At 45.9% G+C, this 13,508-nt stretch overlaps 1 protein-coding gene across 4 annotated transcripts in view; it reads right to left on the bottom strand.

The window, feature by feature from the left end:
- Positions 1–13,508, bottom strand: part of casz1 (castor zinc finger 1) — a 370,171-nt gene that overhangs the window by 101,450 nt on the left and 255,213 nt on the right. For all 4 annotated transcript variants that reach the window (XM_048615145.1, XM_048615147.1, XM_048615148.1 and 1 more), the window contains exon 6: positions 3,920–4,745. In XM_048615145.1, coding sequence (XP_048471102.1) covers positions 3,920–4,745 — 826 coding nt within the window. The remainder of the gene's footprint in view (positions 1–3,919; positions 4,746–13,508) is intronic.

Genomic DNA, 13,508 nt, shown 5'->3' with positions numbered 1-13,508 from the left:
AAAATCCCACAATGTGCATTTTATACGGCAGCTTCCTTGTCCTGAAAAAGTCCCAAGGTATAAAAGCTTCAGGCCACACTCTTACTTTCTGTCAAGTTGGAGACAGCCGTGGCTCAGTTGGTAACACTGTCACCTGTAGATTCAAGCCTCACTTCAAGGTTTCAGCACAAAACCCAAGGCTGACCTTCCCAGTGCAACACTGAGGGAGTGCTGCACTGTCAGACGATCAGTACTGAAGGAGCGCTGCACTGTCGGAGGGTCAGTACTGAGGGAGCACTGCACTGTCACAGGATCAGTACTGAGGGAGTGCCACAGTGTCGGAGGGTCAGTGCTGAGAGAGTGCCGCACTGTCAGAGGGTCAGTGCTGAGGGAGTGCCACACTGTCGGAGGGTCAGTACTGAGGGAGTGCCGCACTGTTGGAGGGTCAGCGCTGAGGGAGTGCTGCACTGTTGGAGGGACAGTATTGAGGGAGTGCTGCACTGTCAGAGGGTCAGTACTAAGGGAGCGCTGCATTGTCAGAGGGTCAGTGCTGAGGGAGTGCCACACTATCGGAGGGTCAGTGCTGAGGGAGTGCTGCTCTATTGGAGGGTCAGTGCTGAGGGAGTGCTGCTCTATTGAAGGGTCAGTGCTGAGGGAGTGCTGCTCTATTGGAGGGTCAGTGCTGAGGGAGTGCTGCACTGTCAGAGGGTCAGTACTGAGGGAGTGCCACAGTGTCGGAGGGTCAGTACTGAGGGTGTGCCGTACTGTCAGAGAGTCAGTGCTGAGGGAGTGCCGCACTATCAGAGGGACAGTGCTGAGGGAGTGCCGCACTGTTGGAGGGACAGTATTGAGGGAGTGTTGCACTGTCAGAAGGTCAGTACCAAGGGAGCGCTGCATTGTCAGAGGGTCAGTACTGAGGGAGTGCCACAGTGTCGGAGGGTCAGTACTGAGGGTGTGCCGCACTGTCAGAGGGTCAGTGCTGAGGGAGTGCCGCACTGTTGGAGGGACAGTATTGAGGGAGTGCTGCACTGTCAGAGGGTCAGTGTTGAGGGAGTGTCGCACTGTTGAGGTGCTGTCTTTTCAGTGAGGCATTAAACCAAAGGTTGGGTGTAAAAGATCCCCCAGCACTGTTTTGAAGAAAGGCAGGGAAGTTTCCCTAGTGCCCTGACCAATATTTATGCCTTAATCAACATTATAAAAAAACAGATGGCCTGATCATTGGCATAATGCTGTTTGTGGGAGCTAGCTGTGCCAAAATTGGCTGCTGTATTTCCCACCTTACAACAGGGGCTGCACTTCATAAATTGTGCATAAATACAAGGTTTCTGTCTAAAGTTGGTAATGCTAGGTTCTGAGACTGGTCACTGATTCAGACTGAGCAATCCCTTTTCGTAAAATATTGTTTGAGTGTAAGGGCTTTTGAGAAAGTGACTGTGTAACTCATGGACTAAATCTTGTTCTGAATCCTGCCTGAAGGTGGAAGATTGAGAATCTCTATCAGTAAGTTGCTTTTCGCCACCTGATACTGATCTTTGGTGCGACAGAACATCACCCTTAGTATCTGCTCCAGCTCAAAGGCAACTCAACGGTTCATCTCAATCTCTCTCACACACACACAGACACACACAAAGACACACGCACACACTCTCTCTCTCACACACATACACATTCACACACAGACACAGACACACACAAAGACACACGCACACACTCTCTCTCACACACATACACACACAGACACAAACACACACAGACACACACAAAGACACATGCACATACTCTCTCTCACACACAAATACACACACACACAGACACACACACACTCACACACTGACACACACACAGACACACGCACACTCTCTCTCTCACACACATACACACACACATACAGACACACACAAAGAAACATGCACACACTCTCTCTCACACACACATACACACACACACAGACACAGACACACAGACACATGCAAACACACATATAAACACAAATGCATATACCCAATCACATGTGTATGCAAACACACACACATGCAACACACATGCATGCAAAAACACAGACATGCTCAGACACATAAGCAAACACATGTGCACACACATGTGCAAATACTTACACATGCAAAAACAAAGACACACACAGACACACACATTTAAGCTGTCTGTTTCATCCAAACTACTTCCATTTACTCTTGGGGTTCACCATAAAGTTACAGTGTGCTATTTCATTCCCATTTGTCAGTCTATTTATTTCAAACGCCTGCACAACGGAGCAATCAAAAGAAATGCTGCACAAACACGTTAACCGATGCTGCACCCAAGTACAGAACAACACGGACACCTCTAGCCAGTCAGAGTGATCAGCCACCTGCCTGAGTGTATCTGTAAAGGTTAAAATCATTATTAATGTAATCAGAGAACATTTTACTAGCTCAAAATAAAATGGACCCTGTGCTTTGAGATGAAAACCAATTTTCAACATAATAGGCTCATTCATTTTGAATACAATATGATTGGAATTATTTTTCACAGTGACGCATACACACTGATGCTCTACAATTTATTAGTGTGCACCATTATTTACTATCCTCGCTGTTTATGCCACTTTTCTGCAGTAAAGTCATATCTGACAGGCTGGACTTGAGACACACATAAGCATTGAATATCCTACTGGCCCCATTAGCTGGTGAGCACTGATGTGCTCACATGACATTCCCCCTGTCCATTATCTTAATGATGTTTTAACTTAATTGGGTTTATCACCTTCACTAAAGTATTGGACAAAAGACTGCCCACTACAGTTATTTGTCCGTTCTGATCGCTACTTACCATCTCTAGGTTACCCGGAACCTTTTCCCATAAGAATTCAAAGGAAATTCAATATTTTTCAATAAAATAGACATGTTCAGGCCTAGACAGCTCATACTCAACTTGCTCCCACTGCTGAATGAGGCCCCGAGAATGTTTCCCTTTGTGGAGGAAGACTAGAACTAGGTTTAACTAGATTCGATTAGAGTCGGGGTGGGGGTGAAGGTCATGAGTCTTTGGAAAAATCATTCACAGCGAACAGTGGGTGCCAGGTCAGTGGATACTTTTAAGGCTGAGATAGATACTTTTATTATAATCATTAATGGGAATCTGTGAGCTTTGTTGGTTAGGTTGACATTCAGTAGCCATCCCTAATTGCCCAGAGAGCAGTTAAGAGTGACATTGTAGGCCAGACCAGGTAAGGGGAGCAGATTTCCTTCTCTAAATGCCTGTCGTGAACCAGATGAGTTTTTTTTTATATTACAGTGGTTACCAGAATTTCATTCTAGATTTTTATTGCATTCAAATTTTGCCAAGGTGGGATTTGAACCTTTGTCCCAGAATATTAGCCAGGGTGTAATGACATGATCACTCCCACCCCACCTCTCCCTTGACTAACAGCAATTGGCTGTCAATGGGAATGATGTTATTGATTCTGCAATTGGGTCAGCAATGATCTTTGTGAATTGTGGCACAGACTGGATGGGCTGAATGGCCTATGTTCTTATGGCACCACCTCAACCTCATCACACACCCTCTGATTCCCTTCTCCCTCATGAGGTTTAAATACACCCCTGTGATTCTCCTTGGCCACTCAATGTGGCAGACTGTTCCACATCCCGAGGAACTGAGATGATGGTAACTGATGTGCCTGTACGGGATTAAACCCAAAATGCAATGCCACCTGATTGGAAAGATTGTTTGATCTTTGAGACGTAGAAACATAGAAAATAAGAGCAGGAGTAGGCCATTTAGCCCCTCAAGCCTGCTAACCCATTCAATATGATCATGGCTGATCATCCAACTCGGTCCCCTGTTCCTGCTTTCTTCACCCATACCTTGTGATCCCTCCAGCCCTAAGAACCATAAAACTGACCAGATTCGGTGAAATGAATAGGTAAAGAGTAAACCTTACTTGACTGTCGAGACAGTTCCAGTTGTAATGGAGTCGGCCTTGGAGAAACTGGACTTCAGAAGGTCGGTGCTGCCAAAGCCAGCCGAGGCGGTGGATTCGACACTCGCGGCCAGTGCACAAGGGCTGCTCGACAGAGGGGTGATGCCGGGGTTGGTGGGAGCCTTCCCCATGGCCAGCTTCTGGATGTTTTTAATGTCGTACTTGGATGGGCGGCCCACCTTTCCAGTTTTGAAGGCGATGGCGCCCCCCATGTCCGGGTCACCCTCACCCGGCTTGAAGAGGTGCAGGTACTTCACATTTTCCAGGTCGTACTTTGATGGCCTCTTGTAGCTGTTGCCGTTCTGGGGCCGGATGCTTTCGCCGATCTTCAGCTTCTGAATGAAGTAGTCGTACTTGGAAGCGCGAGAGAGAAGGCCGTGTGCCTGGGCCGAGGAGCCGGAAGGGGCAGTGGGGGCAGTGGGCTTGGCGTCGTGGCGAATGGGGGCTTCCTGCCCAGGGAACTGGCCTCCAGCTGGGACCGGATCCTTCCCTCCAAGTGTCCGGGAGCTCGAATCCTCAGCTTTGGGAACCGGGAGCAGCCTGGGCAGGTGCTCCCCTGCCTTGAGCTTCCGAATGTATTCCTCGTATTTGGAAATGCGCACCCTCCGAGCTAAGCTGTCCTCGCTCGGGGAGGCTGCTGGGTAGGTCTCTGAGGTAGTGGCGTTCAACTTGTCAAAACTGATCTTCTTGGCCAGCTCATCCCTGACATTCTGGTCATCGTAGCCAAACATCCCCAGGAATTCATTCATCGTGGTTGCTGCATAGTCATGGAGTGTCGATGTCTCCCCTGGGGGTGGGGGGGGTGGGGGGCGGGAGCAGGGATGGAGAAAGGGGTGGAAACCAAAGAGTTAAACATTGCAGGGACATTCAGCACAGCTCTCTGGTTTTACAGCTGCTAAATTAATTTGTAAAAAGTAATTAATACAGGGGCTAAATAAAGGGAGTTCATCAATGTCAGGAAAATCAATTTCGCTAAATGTTCGAGTCAATGGCTTCTCAGTACATTAAACAAAGTTTTCAAAAATGCTCTCTGCTCATAGCTTGACTCTGTATGTACAAAGTCATCTCCTCCGTGCCGTGTCTCGCCTTGTTTTAATTGAGCACCCGGTTTTATAGAGGACACATTTCGGGGGCTTTCCTTACTAAGTTGTTCTTAAAACCCCAGCAATGACTCATCAGAGAAGTGAATGGATCCACTTTCTTTACCTCTCACAGTTTCACTTGCAGACTGCAAAAGGAAACTGGCTTGTTTTTGGAAAATTGAGATTAACTGGGCTGATTCGGTGGACCGTCGGGAAACTGGGATGTGACCCAATTCCTCACTGGTTTCTCTCTCTGCTGTAATTAAGGAGCGTTTCACCCTCATGGTGTTTGTGCTAAATGTGGCCTTCAGGGTCCTTGGTAAATTTGTGGATGGTTAGTGTGGCCAATTCCGACTGGATGCATTTTCACATGAACTCCCACCTGCCGCAGTCCCCTCCCCAGTCACACCATCCTTTTCTCACCCTCACCCTCCACACTTTCACAATCGGTCGATAAAAATACTCAAGGTGAATAAAAACACCATTTTGTTTAAATATTACAATTTCGCCCCCTGGCAACTTGCTCGGGCAGATGTAAAAGATCCCGCGCCTCTAGTTGGATAAAGAGCAGGGAGGACCCTTCAGAGATCTAGCCAATATTTATCCTCCTGTCAACATCACAAGGTGGATGATCTGCTCATTATCCTGTTGCTGTGTGTGGGAGCTTGCCGTGTGAAAACTGGTTGCTACGCTTCCTATCTGCCAGTAGTAACTACATTTCAAAAAGTACTTCCCTGGATGTACAGGCTTTGAGGTAGCCTGTGGTCACAAAAGGTGCTGTAAAAATGTCAGCTCACAGGCCTGTCTATATTTTCCAGCTTAAGTCTCACATCCTGGGGAGCTGTCAATTGGACTTTTAAGGTAGGTTTATCATTTTTTTGCTCCTTGTTGAAGGGGCTACAATGTTATTCGACAGGACAAAATAAGTTTTCCCTTCATCTGTTTAGCAAAATGCGATAAGGAATTATAAAAGGAATCTTTCTTTTGATGGGTGAATGAACTATGTGGTGCATCTCTGAGCCATAGTAACTGGGTAGGTGCCCACTCAGTGCTGATCTTGGTAGGGATAGTGCAGGGCTGACACTATTTCTTTCAAAACCGTCAAGCTATTGAGGGAGAAAACTGCTCAGGCTCATGTGCCAAATCAGGGCGTGCGAAGATGAAGTAAAACTGTGATCAGGGAGGGCCTGCTGTCCACAATTTACCCAATAATTTCCACCCCCACCCCATGCCCACCTCCAGCATGCAGAACGAGAATTGGGAGTGAAGAGCTCTTGGTCACTGCAGAACAAGCTGCTACCTTCAGGTGGCACAAGTCAGAGACTATGGACATCATGGAATATGGGGCTAGCTCAGGACAATAGCATTGAGGGAGACGATCAACCATGAACTAGAAGGGGGAAGTACACATGAGGGGCGGAAGGGCCTACTCCTGCCTCTAGGTTCATCTAAGAGGAGAAAGTCAGCTCGTAATTCTTTTCATAGAATCCCTATAGTGTGGAAACAGGCCATTCAGCCCATCAAGTCTGCAGCGCCCTTCCAAAGAGCATCCCACCCAGTCCCTGTAACTGTGCGTTTCCCATGGCTAACCCACCTAGTCTGCACATCGCTGGACACTATGGGACAATCCACCCTAACCTGCACATCTTTGGACTGTGGGAGGAAACCAGAACACCTGGAGGAAACTTACACAGACACAGGGAAAATATGCAAATTCCACACAGAGGGTGGAATCGAACCCAAGTCCTTAGTGCTGTGAGGCAGCAGTGCTAACCACTGAGCCACTGTGCCATCCAATGTTTGGATTGATGCGGAATCTCTTTAAATTAATTGTTAATTGACTTCATCAGCACCTCCCCCATTCTGCTCCAGGTAATGGCGGCTGGCAACACTGCTTTGAGAAGATGTGCATACATTTTTGTCACCAGGAATTTCAAAACCCTGAGAGTTTTGGCTTGTAAGGAGCAACCAGGAGGGTGGGGAGAGGAGAGTTATTAAAGCTGACAGCTGTCACAGTCCATCATTGTGTTTTCTAACAGTTTAACATGTAAAGAATAATTGGTTTTGCCTCCAACCTTCCGACACATGCTCTGTGCGTACAGCTCCATGTCAGAGGAGGAGGATTCACGAGCAAACCTCTTGAATCTAACTCAATATTACAGTTAGAAGACAAGTCAAAGCACTGTTATCTTGCCGTCTTGAAAACATCACATCACCATCAACATTCGAACTGGATTTTCATTAAATACAAGAGCTTCCATCCTCAGATGTTCCTTCAAGGCACAGCTGGTATTGCACTATCTCCTCTGATGGTGAGGAAAAGAGGGTCAGGGTGAAAAATCTCAGGAAAAAAACTGTAAATCCAGTTGTTAAGCCAGGCCAAGTGGCCTTAAATGTTCTGCTAAACATGCAGCACTCAGTGCCCAATTCATATGTACAGGAGATATTACAGCAATACTCCACACGCACTTTTTAAAATTAATTCACAGGAAGTAGGCATCACTGGTGAAACTGGCATTTATTGCCTAACCCTATAAAACTGACTGGGTTGCTTCAATTGTGAGGGAACCAGCAGTTTGCTATGGGTCTGGAGTAATGTCAGACTGAGTGAGTGGTAAGTGGGGGACACAGTGGTGTAGGATGTAGAGTGATGCTAACGGTGTGGGTTCAATTCCTGTACCACCTGGAGCCACTTTCCTTCTCAATTTCTCCCCTCCCTGAGGAGTGGTGACCCTTAGGTTAAATCACCACCAGTCGTCTCTCTCTAACGAGTCAGGGGCCCTACTGTCCTCTGGGATTATAGCAACTTTACCTGACCTTATCCTTTAGTGGTAGTGCTATTAGATTAGTAATTCTAGGCCAATGCTCTGGGGTTGTGTTCAAATCCCACCATGATAGGTGGTGAAATTTCAATTCAATAAAATCTGGAATTAAGAGGTAGTTTTAAAATGACCACTCTCAATTGTCATTACAACCCAACAGGTTCACTCATAGCCATTAGGGAAGGACAGGACCCAGTCTGGCCAACATGAGACTCCATACCCACAGCAATGTGATTGACTTGTTGCTGCCCTCTGAAATGACCCCAGCGAGCCATTAGGGGCAATAAGGGATAGGGAATAAATGCAGGCCCAACCAGCAATGCCAACATCCCATGAATGAATGTTAAAATTCACTAGAGGATGGCACAGTGGCTCAGTGGTCAGCACTGCTGCCCACAGCACCAAAGACCTGGGTTTGATTTCACCCTCGGGCATCTGTATGGAGCTTGCACATTCTCCCCGTGCCTGTGTGGGTTTCCTCCGGGTTCTCCAGTTTCCTTCCACAGCCTAAAAATGTGCAGGTTAGATGGATTGGCCATGCTAAATTGCCTGTAGTGTTCAGGGATGTGCAGGCTAGGGGGATTAGCCATGGGAAATGTAGGGTTATAGGGGTAGGTGGGACTGAGTGGGATGCTCTTCAAAGGGTCAGTGTAGACTCGATGGACCAAATGGCCTGCTTCCACAATGTTGGGATTCAATAATTAAAAAACGGCCATTAGTGATCCAGGTGAGTTTTCACATTGATCCAATGGTTTTAGGGTCACTGTAACTGACACTAGATTTCTACCCTGGAATTATTTAAATAACTGAATTTAAATTTCCAACTACCACAGAGGGATTCATATTTACATCTCCAGGCGATTTGCCTAGTCCTCCGTTTACTCATCCCGTAACATAACCACAAAGCTGCCTTTCCCTTGTTCTTAAAGCTCTCACTTGCTTTAACCAGCTGAATGTAAAATGATAGGTATTTCCCTACATTAACTGTAGACGCTCAGTAACCAGCAGAAACTGAGCAGTAGAAAGTGAGTACAGGGTTTTTATGCAAAGGAGAAGTCTGGATCCACCTCACCTACAAAGCCCTGCAGGCTCTGGATGAGGTAAGAACTCCAAAACTGGTGGATTTTTCATAAGTAAGAGTATGAAGGGTGACATAAACAAGTTAGGAAGATGGACTGTAGATGCAGAGAAGCTGTGATCTAATTGAAGAGTTTCCTCCTGGTCCTATCTTCCTAATTTTGGGACTAAATTCAGTTTCCAAACACTCATCTTGCCTCTTAAATAATGCTTGTTCTATTAACTAATTCATTCATGGGATGGAGGCGAGCCAGCAATTTATTGCCATCTCTAATTACCCAGAGGGCAGTTAAGAATCGACCACATGGTGTGGAGCCACATTCAGGCCAGACCAGGTAAGGACAGCAGCTTCCTTCCTTAAAGAACATGAGTGAACCTGACAGGGTCCATCTAATGACAGTGGTCACCATTAGATGTAGCATTTTTTAAAATTCTAGATTTTTATGGTATTGAATTGAAATTCCACCATCTGCTGTGGTGAAATTCAAATCTATTTCCCCCAAATATTAGCCTGGAATTCTAGACAACAAGGTGCAGAGCTGGATGAACACAGCAGGCCAAGCAGCATCAAAGGAGCAGAAAGGCTGACGTTTCGGGCCTAGACCCTTCATCAGAAATGGAGGAGGGGAAGGGGGTTCTGAAATAAATAGGGAGAGAGAGGGAGGTGGATAGAAGATGGATAGAGGAGAGGATAGGTGGAGAGGAAACAGACAGGTTGAAGAGGTGGGGATGGAGCCAGTAAAGGTGAGTGTAGGTGGGGAGTTAGGGAGGGGATAGGTCAGTCCAGGGAGGACGGACAGGTCAAGGGGGCGGGATGAGGTTAGTAGGTAGGAGATGGGGGTGTGGCTTGAGGTGGGAGGAGGGGATAGGTGGGAGGAAGGACAGGTTAGGGAGGCGGGGACGAGCTGGACTGGTTTTGGGATGCGGTAGGGGGAGGGGAGATTTTGAAACTTGTGAAATCCACATTGATACCATTGGGCTGCAGGGTTCCCAAGCGGAATATGAATTGCTGTTCCTGCAACCTTCGGGTGGCATCGATGTGGCACTGCAGGAGGCCCAGGATGGACATGTCGTCTGAGGAATGGGAGGGGGAGTTGAAATGGTTCGTGACTGGGAGGTGCAGTTGTTTATTGCGAACCGAGCTAGTTGACTGACATTGCCACTATTACCACTATCTCCCCATTATTCAGAAAGGGCCATAAAAATGGCAGATGAAACTAATCTGCATATGGGCTGGCAGCCTGGGTTTGACAGATGAGAGACTCAACACGAGCAATTCAGGTCTCCAGAAGCTGCCGTCCAATCAGAGACTGCTATTATGCTGTTATTGTAGAGCGCGTGTTATGGGGAGAAGATCCCCGGAGGGGGCAGAGGCTGGGCCGGGGACTGACTTTGAGAGACCACGTCCTTGCTCCCCCGCGTCCCCCAATCTTCAAGCCTCTGATTGCCCAAGACTGGGAGAAACCCCCTTCTACCCTCAAAAGGTGGGTGCTTTGTTCTGCCAATTGGAAAATGAATCACCCCTCTTGCCTGCCATGGGTGCAGGTGCTGACTTGGGGGCTTTAGTGACCATTAATTGACCACTTCAGGCTCTTCATAGGTGGCAGGTCAAAAGGTCACCATTTGCCCTCCTGATACAGAATGTAATTTGTGGAGTTGCAAGAAAGGCGTGCACTTCGTTCTCAGGTCATTGTCCAATTATTTCCCCTTCTCCATATCTCTACGGCGAGGAAACTAACTCTTAGCATATTACACATTGCTCTGGTTTGGAATAGGAAGAACCAAGAAAAGGGTTTTTTTAACTCTAGGTTAAAGAAATAATTTACAATTCCAAGACAATGGGCTTAGCTCACTTTGCTTTTATGGTACTACAGCAGGTAATTACAGCTCCTTTAAAAGGGGCTAAAGATGGGAAGGTCTCAAAAGAATTCAGCAATTCTGTTAATCAGTGCATTATTTCCATGCAGCCCCTCCCAGAAATTCCAATGTGCACTTTTGTTAAGTGAGATGCCTCGCTGAAACCTAGAAGATTGGGAGTTAATTTTGATGAGTCAATGCACAAAGGGAGTATGTTAGAACACAGGAAATAGGAGCAAATGTAGACCATTCAGGACTTTCAGCCTGCTCTGTCTCAGTTAGACCATGGGTGATCGGCTACCTCAACACCGTTCTCCTGTACTATCTGTCGATGTCTTTAATCTATTCATCTCAGTCCAGAAGACACAGCAGCAGAAGTAGGCCATTCAGCCCATCGAGTCTGTTCTGCCATTCAAAGATATTATGGTTAACCTGATTATTCTCAATTCTGCTTTCCTGCCTTTCCCCCATATCTGACTGAAACTCCACAGTCTACTCTCTGAAGTAGACAATTCTGAAGTTTCACCACTCTCTGGATGGAGAATTTCCTCCTTACCTCAGTCCTAAGTGGTTTACCCCTTATCCTGAGTCTGTGTCCCTGCTTCTAGACCCGCACACATCCTTCCGACAGGGGGAAACACATCCTTCCTACATCTACCCTGTAGAAATTTTGTGGGTTTCTGAGCTGGTGTGGGGCATGGCAGTGAATACGTTCACATTTTCATTGGGAAGATGTTTTAAGGCAGACAGTGAATCAAGGGCGAACAAAACAGAAACAGAAATATTTTTTATCCACCATGAAGTGATGATGTTGAGAAGGAGATGGTGGACAGATTGCTCATCATGGTTTTGAATGTTTTTGTTTTGAATGTGTCTTCTTTATCATTGAAACATAACAATACATTAATCCTGACATGTCCGGACTACGGAATGTGTTGAGACAGAGTTTGGGCAGTTTAGGCCTATACTCTCTGCAATTTAGAAGAATGAGACAAGATCTAACTGAGGTATATAAGATGCCAAAGGGGATTGACAAAGTAGACGTGGTGAGGATGTTTCCTCGTGGGACAATTGAGAAACAGAAGTCATCATTTTAGGAAAAGGGGCGGCAGACTTAAAACAGAGATGAGGAGAAATTACTTCCCTCAAAGGGTCATGAAAATGTGGAATTCACTCCCCCAGAGTGCGGTGGATGCTGGGATATTGAGTAAATTTAAGGATGAGAGAGATTTTTAATTAGTAATGGGTTTGAAGGGTTACGGGGAGTGGGCAGTAAAGTGGAATGGAGATGAGATCAGCCATGATTGTATCAAATGGCAGAGCAGGCTAGAGGGGCTAAATAACCTACTCCTGCTTCTAGCTCCCATGTTCCTGTGTTCGGTAAGTAGCTTTCTGAAGTAACTGAAGCTTTGCTGTTGTGCATGGGGCCCAGGCTCACAGGTCAAGGGAACACAAGGTATGCAAAGCCTCATGGCCTCTTAAGGCTTGAATTCAGCAAGAATAATTTTTTCTGACAGAGTGTCAGATAATCTTACTTTAAAAATAGTGTAAAAATGTATTGACCTTATCATATTTCCTCCCAATGATGTCATTCCCTGCCTTTAGTGCCCTGGGTTTCAGATAATTCCATATTTCTGTATCAGAGGTCAGTTGGAAAGAAAATGTCACTGGAGAGCATTAAATGAAGTACCCTAATCTTTGCACTTCAAGCCTGCAAATTCCTCTGTGAAAGACAGCCCAGATCCTGGCTCGATCCAGAGCAGCTCAAATGGTAAACAATCGGAATTGGGTTCGCGCACTGTCTCTCATTGTCATTTCAACATTAGTTGAGAAATTGTTTGTCCTTTCAAGTAAAGTCCATATCGAGCCCAATGTTCAGTTTCTAGACTGTTTTTGTTCTGATACAATTCTTAATTGTTGTGAATCTTGACACTGAGAAGGAAATCCGATATCAGGGATGTGCTAATTATAGTTCTGATAATTAGGCTTTCATGCCCGAATCTTTGAGGAAAAGATGGAACAGAAATGCCTGTTAGCATCAACACCTCACTGGGTTTATTTTGTTGGTCAGTAGCCAGTATAGTCAGTGCAGAAACCTATCACCATGTCATGAGTCTCCAGTCTAATCTATGAAAATATATTACATTTGTCCAGCGTGCACTTCCTCCTTGTGTACACACCCCACCTACCTTAACAAAATTCAAGGGACCTGCGTATAGAGGATTCAAATGTGTTTAATCCCAATCCTCACCTCATTGATAAGTCTTGTCGAGAGTGCAAAATGCACAAAATCTTACTTTGAATGGATTACTTAACATAAAATGAATGATATGCATGATGCCATACCCATACCTATATCCAGGACATCGCAATATCCTGTCAACATGCACTTTGGAAATGAAGACTTAGGACGTGGAACAGGTTTGGCTACAAAACATTGGAAATAACTCTGGCTGTGGTTTTATTCCCTTCAAAGACTTATCTCCTTCACAAAGAAGCAAGTTAGTCAGGTCACTCAGAACTGTCTCTTTTAACCTCAATTATGTTTAGATTTCCTGTCAGAACGGCAAGGAGATAAGCCTTTTCACAATAACAAGAGGGGTTATATTTATCATGTCCTCTCATGAACAAGTGGGAGTTTTCTTACTAATTATTTTCAACTAGCAATAAGGCTAAGTGTTTCGAAGATAGTAGGAACTGCAGATGCTGGAG

The sequence above is a fragment of the Rhincodon typus genome, chromosome 31 (genome assembly GCF_021869965.1).
Source record: "Rhincodon typus isolate 14 chromosome 31, sRhiTyp1.1, whole genome shotgun sequence".
NCBI classification, from domain to species: Eukaryota; Metazoa; Chordata; class Chondrichthyes; order Orectolobiformes; family Rhincodontidae; genus Rhincodon; species Rhincodon typus.
The sequence above is the reverse complement of the archived record's forward strand: the minus strand, read 5'-3'. Positions and strand labels throughout refer to the sequence as shown.